This window comes from Mycteria americana, chromosome 10, assembly GCF_035582795.1.
Source record: "Mycteria americana isolate JAX WOST 10 ecotype Jacksonville Zoo and Gardens chromosome 10, USCA_MyAme_1.0, whole genome shotgun sequence".
NCBI lineage: Eukaryota > Metazoa > Chordata > Aves > Ciconiiformes > Ciconiidae > Mycteria > Mycteria americana.
This window is the reverse complement of record NC_134374.1, coordinates 24,694,337-24,706,560: the sequence shown is the minus strand read 5'-3', so window position 1 is coordinate 24,706,560 and position 12,224 is coordinate 24,694,337. Positions and strand designations below refer to the sequence as shown.

The following is a 12,224-nucleotide window of genomic DNA, read 5'->3' as shown; positions in this document are numbered from 1 at the left end:
GCTCCTGTTTCGAATTAAAAACCTATCTATTTCAAACAGAATCTGCCTGTCTTTTGGACAAACGTAACGTGTGTGTCTGTACTAGGACCAGAGGAAATTATTAACAACGTGATTTAACTATGCTGTGTCATTTCAGCTCTGTAACAGCAAAAGAGTCGCTAATGAGCAATGATATTTCGGTTGCCATAAAAATGCAGGCAGGTCATTAGAAATTATTTCTCGCAGTACACCCAGCTTTTACCTTTTCAATATGCCTGCTTTTTCTTTTTTTTTTGGCAAGGGAAAAAATGATTACCATCTGGGGGCCTAAATACATAGATAAAAGTACAGAATTTTGAAATGTTTGCTATTCTGTGTTCCTCTTTTTGTTATCTGATTTATAGCATGCAAGAGGATTTTAGAATAAACAACACATTTATGTGCTTTGATCTGCATATATGCTTTTCACTCTCAAAAGTGTTTGTCCTCCTTTAAATAAACTCCATAAGAAAAAAGACAGTCAGGATACAAATATTTACTTTCTGTTTGTTATAGTACGACTTTTGACAAAGCTCATATAACTTCTTGGTAGTATCTTTCACTGAATATCTGCTTTTCCATACTATGAAGGCTTGAGTTGACAGCAAAATGAATTTGCTAGCCATGCTACGACATGAGATCTAACTCTACGACTGTATTTCAGGCAAATGTTAATAATTATATAATATTAGTGATACTACTAATAATTCAGACACGCAATTGTTTTTCCCCTGGTTCCCACTAAAGGGCTGTAGTTTGTTTCGTTAGAGATTGGTTTTTTCCTCATGGGACTCCTTCCCTTGTACACGTGGAAAACATGCATATCTAAAAAAACCTGCTTCAAATATTCTATGACCTACAATGCATTGATGCTGTTATCTCCTGGTCAGACACATAGCAGCAACCTAATTCTGGATTTTGGAAAAGAACTCAGCAAGGAAGCAGAAGCATGAAAAAGGCACGGTAACATGTTTCTACATGTGTTCGCTCTCGCACGTTGAAACAAGCTTCCTAACAGACAAACAGGCAAATGCGGAGTTATTTTTTGCATTAAAGCCATGAGAGCGGGTGTTGCTCAATTACTCATGACTCAACGGCGGCAGCGCTGGCACCGACCTGCTGCAGCAGCTAACGTCCAGGCTGCCGCTGCAGTTAAACCCCCGCGCCTCCCCGGCCGGCAGGTAGGCTCTGAGGGCTGCAGCAGCCTAGGGCATCCCCTGACCAGGGATGCTGCTCCACACGGGCTTCTCATTTCTAAAGTAGAGGACACCAAAGTCATGCTGCAGACCACCCCGGGGAAGGTCCACGAGCGACCGACCCCGAGCAGCGCAAATATAGCTGAGGTCGAGCCCCTTCTCTGAACTCCAGGAAACACTGCCCGTGCTGTTTTGCAGGTCAAGCTCTCCTCTAATATAGGTAATTATGGTAGCGAATATTTCTGGCAAGCTCATTATTCTGGTAAGCAATAACCAAGAGCGGGAACAGTCTTAGGCATGCTATGCAAATCAAAGTTTTACCTACATAATTAGGGCAAATAGATCTATAGGGAAAGTACATCTGTAACCAGTATAACTGTCTGCAAAATCCCTAGAGTAAGTTTGGTTTTATCAGCAGAAAAAGCCACTTCCTCACTCCTTGCCTGCAGGATAACTGATATGCAATACCGGCAAGCAAGGTTCAAATCCTCCAGGCTGGCTAGACCATGGTCCCCTTCCAGTACCAAGTGTGCGCGGTACAGGACGGGTCACTTAGGAGTTTTTTGAATGTAGGTAATCTTCTAGCTGAGTCTTAGAAAAATCCAGACAGCAAACATCCTTCAGTTTCAGACAGGAAAATGTTATCTCCGCTTTGCAACTGGGTAAATTTAAGCACGAAAAACTTCAACAGAACTATTCTGCAGGTTTTATATGACTTGTGCCTTTAAATCTCTGTCTTGGTCCTACACTTCTTGTATAATCTGCCCTAAACCAGGCTGCCAGAACAATTTATGCGCATGAGTATAAAGCAGCAACAGTAGCTGCATCACCTCTGTAAGTAGCCCTGTTCTCAAGCACACAGTGTATTTTCACAAGCACCCTTTTTTATTGTTATAGTTTACTTCTGTGACTGCGGTGTTTCACGTACTGACACGTACAAGCGCAGCTTTGATTAACTTCAGCTCTCCGCTCTACAAAGACTCCGGCTTTTGCTCAAATCAGTCAGGTCTATTAGTGACAAGCGAGTGAGGGGTGAAAGCGTTACAGATGGAAGTTCACGCGGACAAGAGAGCATCTGCGGAAGGGTTGATAATGTTTGTTTTCCACAAATGCTAGTCGGGTCAATCAGTGAACTGTTTCTGAATTGCTGTTCCCAAATGAGGCTCTGCTCAGCTTGTCAGGCTGCAGAGTATTGTGCAGTGATTTAATGTTAAAGGCAACTTTGTGACTGGATAAATTCCAGCAAATATGTTCCCATTGCCGATTAACAACTTAAAAAATCAGCTAAACAGGATGTACTGATAAACACTGCAACATCGGCCAAAAGCTTACTACTGCTTCTCATGAAGCCCATAGAAGTAATTTTAAAATGAACATCTGACAATGTCCCAACTTCTACCCACCTCCGTTGACAATTCATGGAAACGGGACCGTCCGTAAAGCACAGCACTGCGTTATAGGGGGTATTCATTGGGGGGCATTCGTATTTGAATCACAGCCATTAGTTTTGGGTTTCTGAGCAGTCAGACATCAACTTGTCCGCCAGTCAGGTAGCAGGTGGAGTGATCTTCTACTTCACACTCTTAAACCATGACAGAGCAGAGAGTTTAACTGCTGAGCTACAGGGACAGTCGTGTGCTGCCAGCCAGAGGCCGAGCCCGAAGAGGCAAAGCAGGGCAGATTCCTGGTGGCTTTCTGTCTGAAAATCCAAACAATTAGATCCTCTAAGTGGGTAAAGTCCTAGCCTTCCTAATGCATTTACCCCCTGGGATAAGGGGGAGGCCGGATTTCACCCCATTGTTTGAAGCAATTCAAGAAGAGCCACCGTTTGACATTGCTGGCAGCAAACTCCAGCAAATGTAAACTGAGCTGCCTGCTTATTTAGCTCAAGAGAAATGTCAAGCAAGGCTTACACGAGCACTATAAAAAGCCATTGGGAAGTTGGACTTCATCAGCAAGAGAGGACTTGGCACTAGGTGAAACAGAGCAAGCACCAGCCGAGGCTCACGTGCAGCAACGACTGTCTGCGGCCCCGCGATCAGGAGGCGAGAGCAAAGCTGAACTTCCCAGGGAGGAGCAAGGAGAAACCTCGAGAGTGTTTCCACGGTCGGCTCGGAGCTGTGCTTGGAGAGGAGGAAGAGTGGGAGAGGAGGAAGGGGTGCCCTGCACAGAGCAGCCCCCAGCTCCCCTCGGAACCTCGTCCCGCAGCAGCCCAAGGCGTGCTGAGCCATCCCGGCGGAGCGGCGGGAGAGAAAACACCGCGGACGAAGGCACATAAACCCGATTTTGGGGCAACCGTGCGCACGCCTGGCCGGGACTTAGCTCGGCAGGGCTGGGAGCCCAGCAAGCGAGTCCCACAAAAGCAGGTGGGGGCTGCGAGCCAGGCGCCCGCCCCAGCGCGGAGCCGCGGGCAGGCAAAGCAGCACCTTGCGGCACGCCGTGATGTCATTCAGGTCGCTGTGCACATGTAAACAAGGCTGGTGCGGTGCAGCTGGGACACTCCACTTCCTCCTGACAGCACGGTTACACTTAGCTGGGCTTCTGCCTGAAAAGGTAAGGCTGCTTTTAAGCTCTCTCTTTGTGATCTAGAACCAACGTTAACGAGCCTGTGCTGTTTCCTACAAAAACGTTGCGCTCCTCGGGCTTTTTCTTAGGGGTTGGCTCTTGCCAGGAGGAGATTTGTAGTGCTTTGAGTGTTGAAAAAACAGCAGCCCTCCTTGCGCGCCAATCCTCTGCATGAACACATGGAGGAGTTGAAACAGCGGCTGCATGAAATTGCTGTTGCTAGAGAAAGCAAAATGTTATCGCGTGGGCAATTAGCAGTTCTCCAACTGTTCTCCAGTGTCATTACTAGGCACAATTTCCTTCTTTTGCCCGATTTCTCAGGGAGTATCTTTTCTTTTAAAATCATACTTGACAGTAAGGGAAACTTGCAAATCTGTTTTTTCTAACGGTGATTTATACGACCATAAAAATCTGTGTGCTGCCTGTCTTTGTGCCATCCAATGCTCTTGGACTGAATCGCAACAGTAGGAAATTAATACTAGTCCGGGGGACAAAATATGACAAAAATAGCAAGATTGCTTGCACTTGTTTTTGTTAATGAGAATCCTGAGGCAGTTTTAATTCATAATTCAGACTGCAGTCACTGGTCTGGATTAAAACTTAACTTACTTCATGGAGTGAAGCTTTTACACTGTACTTTGTAAAAGGTGGTTTACTGATGGGCTTGCATTCACTTGCGCTGGCAGCTCAGCTCTGACGGGAGCACGGCCATATAGCACATATGCACTTTGGCAATTATAGACAGGATTCATAGTGGGTGGCCCCTGAATCTGAAATGTCTTAAAGTAAATCAAAAGGGAATCACACCGAAGGTGAGTCAGTATGTCAGGTCTGGCTTGCCGCAGATGTATGTAGGAGAGGACTTCAGCAGGCTGGAGCAGTAGGATGTGTGAAGCAAGAGTGTGATTTTTGTTCAAGGGCATGTTTTCTGGTGTCAAGTGAAAGTGCTTGGCTCCGGTGCGAACATCACCAGCCACGGGAATTGCATCCGTGATGGAAGTCGGTCCGCGGGACAGCCCTCGCCCAGCCTGGAGCGAGCGCTCCAGCGAGGCTGCCGGTGTCCTGCTGCCTGCGCGTGCCCTGCTTCTGCAGCTGCCGGAGCTGCAGAACCGAGAGTTAGACTAGTGTTGCAAAACGAAAACATCTCATCACAACAGATCAGACAACCCAGATCTGCTCTTTTTTGTGGAAGAAGAAAACCAGAAAAAGTACCCTTAACTGTAGAACTTTCCACTTCTGTCTGCGGAGGTTTCGCACCAAAGCATGAGTGCAGCAGTGTGAGATGTTCACGGCCGTGCAATGAGGGCAGAGGCATTTGTGTCTTAATCAAATCAATTAACCCGTCTGCTGATGGGCATGCCAGAAAGATCCAGGACTTTAGAATGCCATTCCCGTGCTTCTCAGTCCTATCAGGATGAACATCTTTTTCCTGGAAATGCCACGTTTAGTCTCCAAACGTCCAGCTATAAGTAATAACGTGCACACTTAATTATATCCTTATTACAACAGTCTCAGACATACAGACTCCAATTAAAATGTAAAAAACAGTAGTTAGATAACAGTGTATTTATTCACTACCATTTTTTTTTTAATTTCATATTCTGAAAACAATGTTTTAGTAGGAGCTGTCTTCCCTGCAATATGTAAATAAGCATCGATAAAATCTGATGGAGATTTTCAGCCTTCACACATCATGCAGAAAATTACTTGGCTTTCTTAACAGCTTTGGAGACCTAATTTCAGACCGATGCTCAGTGGCATCTCTGTGTGTCTGCTTTTGTGCACAGGTGGGAGGACAAGGGGACGGTGTAGGATTAAGCCTCAATCTGAAGAGGAGAAGCAGGAGGAAGGGCAGAAATGCAATTGTTTTGTAGTCCCTTGTGCATACGCCTGGGTGCATTTTGTCTAAAGAGATGGTTTAATCTCATTATATTTTTATAACTTTGTAATTAAGTCATTCGTTCTCAGAAAGTGCCCTTTTCTGATGAGCCAGCAGACATCACCCACGTATATATTAATTGCGTTAATGCTTTTGCACTGCCAGCCAGGTCATCCTGCTCAGTCCACTTGATTGTAAATGGCCTGACCCCGCGTTGGTTGAATGCAAAGGAGAGGCTTTCTCTGACTCCATGGGTCATACGTCTCCTGTTCATCAATCACGGTGTTACGTTTGCTCGGGGTGGTGGGGATGGGACATCACCCGCATTTCCACAGGTTGGGTTTTATAAACTTTTGGCTCCAAGGTTCAAAGCAGCTCCCTGGTCTCCATCAAAGTGCAGCTTTTCAGGACTCTTCTACCTGTCAATACCAGCAATATGAGGACTAGTCCTGGGAGCAATTTTTTTCCTCATATCAGTTACTCAGCAACACAAGAGTTTTTCAATTTGGGGTCACCCTATGAGAAAGCAACACAAACTCACGAGAACATAGTCACACCACCGCCTCTGCCTCCCGCCACTCAGACAGCCCTAGTCCCTTGGGGGTTAGAAAAATACCTAACTCTTGATTAACTCTGACACCTTGTGGACAATTAGCAGATGAAGATGAAGGCCGAGGGGGAACCTCTCCGTGCTGTGGGCTCCACCATGGCCTCAGGCATGCTGCAGCCCTTGCAGCCCAGCCCTGTGCTCGTCCGCATGCCTGGGCACAGTTTGCTGCAACCAGAAAGTGAAGGCTGAATTCTGGTATCAAGCGTGTGCACTCAGCATGACCCTCCTGTTACAGCAGACACATCCTGGACACGACGGTTTACCCTAAATGGCTCCATTCAGAGGCCAGTTTGAGTCAGCAGCCTGAATCTGATTATTCTGATTGCCGATGTTGCGGTCTCGTCCTTAGCTGTCACATGAAATGTAAATAAGGGTTAACTGTATCTAAGGACCTCAATAAGCAAACTGACTGTTATGACTCATTTGAACTGAAGAACACATGTCCACTGGCCAGCATTTAAATACAAGCGCGTCCTCAAAATAGAACATTTTGCAAATGTACCTGATCCTCCATGGTTTCGATGGCCATCTAGCACTCGTGTGTTGGAGGAGCACCAGGCAGTCAGTCTAACCTTGACGTTCAAGGGAAACCAGGCAGCTAGTAACTTTGAAAGTAGCTCTTTAATGGCTTCTTGGCAAAGTGGGAGGTCACCTGAAGGGACAGAAATTGGGTGTAGTGAGCAGTGCTCTTCCCGGAGACAAGGGCAGCAGACAGCACGTCCAGCCAGAGCTGCGGGCAAACCAGATGGAAAGGGATCACAAACATCCTGAGCGCCAGAAATTCACAGCACTCTCAAGAAATGGGATGTAACCCAAATTTACCGCTCGGAGAAGCAATGCCCTGAGTGAACACCCCACTGCTCTGCTCCATGCCCTGTCCACTCCCTGTCTCAGTGTCCTGAGGAGCACCAGAAAGGAGAGCGGGAGGCTTCCAACGTTGCTTCTCAGATCGGTGGTGGTCAGGCCATGGGCCAGATGCATCTTTCTCCCTCATTACCAGCACCCTTTGAGCCTTCTTCCCTTCTCATGGGCACGTTCCGGCCTTGTGATAGGAGCAAGGCTGTGGTGTCCTGGGACGGGGGCAGCTGGGGACACCCCACCACGGAGCAGAGCATCTTGTCCCAGAGCTGCCTTGGGGCGAGGGTTACTGGGAGGGAACTGCAGACTGGAGGGACAAAACCAGCCTGGGAGGTGTGCTCTGAGGCACCTGGGCTCCGTGTACTCGTGCCGTCTTGCTGAAGGAGGAGGATTAGACAGAGGGTTTCTCGACTGCAGCATTTCTTTGAAGTTTGGTGCAAATGAAGGATATAGCCCGGTTGCTAAAGCTGAGGGTGCTGCAGGAGATAAACATGCAGACCTTGCTTTTTGAAGAGCGTGAGAAAATGAAAGGCAAGTTTAAAAAGAAAAGCAAGAAAGCTGGCAGCAGCATCTGTTTCGGGAGCCAGCAGGAGCTGTGGTTAGGTGGCCCTGCTCGCTGTCAGCCTCAGCCACTGCACCCGCGGTGAGGGTGGCCTGTGTCCCATGCTGGGACCTTGCCACGTCTGGGCATTTCTGGGGCCTGAGTTACAACCCTTCCATAGCAGCCTCGAACGGTGTCTGTACGAACCGCCAAGTCCAAGTACCGCAACAATTAACAAGCTGAAAAAACAGCTATTTGTGTTCTTTGTCACTTGAGAGCTCTAAACGCTGCTCTTTTTTTGTAACATGAAGGAAAAAAAACATTAGTAACAGGGTACGAGTTACTAATATCTACCTACAGAGACACTTTTTCTGGCAAATGCCCCTTGCCAGTGGTGCAGGAAATGAGTCAGAAGGGATGAATCAGTATCTGCAGTGCCACACGAAATAGGAAGCCGATACTCAATTTTAACTGTTGTATTAGGCACAGGAGGGAATCACTGTAATGAGAATTATATCCCTAAGGGGAAACACCCGATAAAACCAAACTCCTCCTGCCTGTGTTGCGTTACTGAAGACAAGTCCCAGTTACAAAAGCTGACCAAAAAAAAAGATGGCCCAACAGTTCAACACGTGACATTTTGCTGTCCCTACTCATCTGAATCAAAGGAGAGCCAGAAATTGGAAGTATCTAAAAATAAAATTATCTGATGGAAAAAAAAGTGTTAAACGGAGGCTGCTAGGATGATGAGAAATGGAAGTTGGTGACCTGATTAGGTCTCTCCTTGTTATATTAGCTTAAATACATGGCAGCACACTTCAGGAGCACTGGCTGTACTTACCACAGTCAAACTTCTCAAGCCCACTCCCTGCTACCCTTTTAACAGAAATCACAGAATCGTATAGGTTGGAAAAGACCTTTACGATCATCGAATCCAACCGTTTTCCACACGGCCTATCCCCATCACGCCAGAGAAGGTGGGTCCATGAGGTCCACCGATAGGGTCAGGAGACGTGCCACCCGCACAATGCCTAAGGGACAGCTTAACAGGGCAGGTGTGGTTCAGTGGTTGGCATCCACATTTTGATCGCTGAGCCACGTGGTTGCCCACACGCAGAAGCTGGGCTACGGCACACCTTTCTTCCATGTATTCCTCCCCTGCTACCCACAGACCAAACCACACCATGACCTTGAGCTGCCAAAAGCAGAGGCAGCTTCTCCTACCCCTCTATTAGCAGTACGGCACAGCTTCACCCGTGCTTATGGCACTCGGGCAGCCCAGCAAGGGGACTGACACAGCAGGAATGGTCCCCTACCTCTGCGTGAATAGTGGGAGACCTCTGAAAGGGCAGCTTTGAAGAAGACAGCAGGATGTTTTATACAGAAAACATTTCCAAACCTCTACTTTGTGCTAAATAGTCAAATAGGAAATGCAAATGTGAATATCGACAACTCTTGCAGTGCCTTTGCCTTTACAGATCCTGTTTTTGTTCTCTACAGGAATGACCTACCCACCCTATACCACGACAGATGTTTCCAGCAGCCCAGTCATGACGCAGAGCAACCAGACCTGCTCCAGTCACAATATAACGTTCAAAAACAGCCTGTACGCAACCACTTACACCATCATATTCATCCCCGGCCTCCTGGCCAACAGCGCTGCCTTATGGGTCTTGTGTCGCTTCATCAGCAAGAAGAACAAAGCCGTCATTTTCATGATCAACCTGGCCGTGGCCGACCTGGCTCACGTCCTCTCGCTGCCACTGCGAATATACTATTATATTAACTCCACGTGGCCTTTTGGGACATACCTTTGCTTACTGTGCTTCTACCTGAAGTACCTCAACATGTACGCCAGCATTTGTTTCCTCACCTGCATCAGCATCCAGAGGTATTTCTTCCTGTATCAGCCGTTCAAAGCCAAGGACTGGAAGCGGCGGTACGATGTAGCCATCAGCACTGTGGTGTGGCTCTTTGTTGGGGTGGCGTGCTTGCCATTCCCCATCATGCGCAGCTACGGCCTGGCCAAAAACAACAGTACCTGCTTTGCAGACCTTCAAGTCCGGCAGATCGACAGCAAGGTGGCCACCGTGCTGATGACGGGCACGGCAGAGCTCTTCGGGTTCATCGGCCCTCTCATCATTATTTTATTCTGTACTTGGAAAACAAAAGACTCTCTTCGGGGCTTCCAGATACCGCTGCAAAACAGCAGCGAGAGGCAGAAGGCTTTAAGGATGGTTTCCATGTGTGCCATCGTGTTTTGCGTGTGTTTCGCACCATACCACATCAACTTCTTTTTCTACATGTTGGTGAAAGAAAACGTCATTACAGACTGCTTCCTGAGTACCATCACGCTCTACACCCAACCCTTTTGCTTAAGTCTTGCCAGTCTGGACTGCTGTTTGGATCCGATCCTGTATTTTTTTATGACTTCAGAGTTTCAGGACCAGATATCAAGGCACAGCAGCATGGTCATCAGGAGTCGGCTCATGAGCAAAGAGAGTGCATCATCAATTAAGGAATGACAAGAAAGCCAGCTTAAAAGAATGAAGATATTTCATATGAAACCTGCGACTGTTCTGTGATACTCGATTACCAACTCTGTTGTGGAAGATCCTGCAAGTTTATTCGGGGGAGTTTTGTGGCAGTGGAAATCTTTTGATATATAGAAGATAAAACTCCGTTTAAGACCGATGTGTTGGGAGCCGATGAGCGACCCAACTGGCGTGACTACACCTTCCGCTGTGCCACCCACGTCTGACCTCGCTGGACTAGAAAATATACAGGAGGGAGCTACACAGCTTTTGCTAGGAAATGGTGGAAACGTCCAAGGAGCTTTTCTTCTATTTTCCCAACTCCATGGCTCTATGATCAAGCCAAAGACAATCCTACATCCATACACTGACGTCCGCTGAAGTGTCTTCTCTGCTAAAAGCACACAACGCATACAAGAACCTGAAAATGGCAAGTAATAATAAATGGCAGTTTTGGTCTCCACACTCAGGGCTGCAGACGTGTGAAGGTTGGCAACTTGCTTCAGCACGGCAGCCCTGGCTTTGAGTGCATCCCTCCGGTCACCGCACTTACCTCTGCTTCACCGTTCCCGCACTCCCCCTCCCGTTCACTATTTCCTCCTCATCCAGCTCTAAGTTGGCTCCTTAATTGGTGACGCATCCTGTAACTTGCACCTACAGCTGGCGCAAGACCCTCTGCAGGACAAATTCTCCCAACGGCTCTTCAAACACTCCAGAGAGTGGGACCTTCCCCTGCTCCGAGTGACTTTCTTCCCCTCCGAGCTGCTCCCGGGGCTAAGGGAGACATCAGCATGTGGCCTTCGCCTTTGGACCCCGAGGGGCAGGACCGCTGGGAGCGTGCCGCGGGCCGGGTGCAGCCAGACTCGACGTCGGCACAGGTGGATTTGACGATGCTGGTGGTACCGTTCAGGTCCTCGCTCTCTTCTGCGTGTGGCTTCTTGGGCCCAGAGGTACCCGTGATGGATCTGCCCCGCGAAACCTCGGCTCAACAGGTTCAATTGACGCATCTTTTAAAAAAGAGAGGTGACGTTGCCAAGGTGGTTTCATTAATAGAGCATGGGCTAATTTCTTAATTAAATTATTCATCATGATTTTTTCCACCAGCTCCTCTTGTGATCTTAACGTTTACATTTTTATAATCAGCTATGAAGATATGCAAAGCAGTGACAAGAAAGGATGCCATTTACCCTTTATTGTAAATTAGTGACAGCTCTTTGGCCAAGTTCACCCACTTTGTGTCGCTTCAAGAGTATCCTCATGATACCTGGGGATTGTTTTGGCTGAACGCAGGCACTGATTTTTTGCCTTTGAAAACCTGTGTTTTTTCAAAAGGAATATGTACAGTTCTCAGTAAGCACCAGTGCCAGCATCTTACATGTTGCTACAAAAATGGAAGAAATACCAGAAAAACGTGCTAAATATATTTTAAATCTAACTACTCGGTCCCACTTAATTACATTTTACCTCAGCCAAGAATTTTCTGCGTATTATGTTTTCCCACTTGACTGTTTTACAATAAAATGGGAAAAAGCAAACGATAGCCAGGTTTAAATAACCATTACACTGGCGTTCCTCTAAAAGGCAGCGAAGACATACTGATCAAATACAATAAGCTCTTGTAGTTCTCCTCCCATTTGTAAGAAGATGATTAAGGGCTACAGTACAATGGACTTAATCTTGCATGTAGATAAGTGAAATTACCAAAATGTGCCTATCTGAAGAAAGTAACTTTCACAGAGTATTATTGCAGGCTTCTGCTGAGAAAGCTGCAGGGTAGGCAAACTGTCCATCTCCCGCCGAAGTCAATGGAAACGTTCTCTCCGATTGAGCTGGCAGTTCCTTACGCCAACGATACGCATCCATGTTTACACACTGCGAGTAGTCCCCTTAAAAATGTGAGCAGAGGTTGACGCTCAGGTACACAGTTAAGCATGCATAATGGAATTTTTGTCAGTTTAGCAGTTTTCTCATAAGCTAGGCTCTGTATAATATTGGCAGTGGAGGAGACTTTAGTTTCAACGAT

General features: G+C 47.1%; 1 protein-coding gene across 1 annotated transcript; it reads left to right on the top strand.

The window, feature by feature from the left end:
* Window positions 1-3,691: 3,691 nt before the first annotated feature.
* Window positions 3,692-11,827, top strand: LOC142415038 (putative P2Y purinoceptor 10). The gene is made up of 2 exons (XM_075512982.1): window positions 3,692-3,767; window positions 9,168-11,827. Exon 2 carries the CDS (start codon window positions 9,170-9,172, stop codon window positions 10,190-10,192), a length of 1,023 nt encoding a protein of 340 aa, XP_075369097.1. The 5' UTR covers window positions 3,692-3,767; window positions 9,168-9,169; the 3' UTR covers window positions 10,193-11,827.
* The last annotated feature ends 397 nt before the right edge of the window (window positions 11,828-12,224 follow it).

Coding starts and splice junctions, on each gene's coding strand:
- LOC142415038 (XM_075512982.1), top strand. CDS start 9,170: ATGACCTACCCACCCTATACCACGACAGATGTTTCCAGCAGCCCAGTC.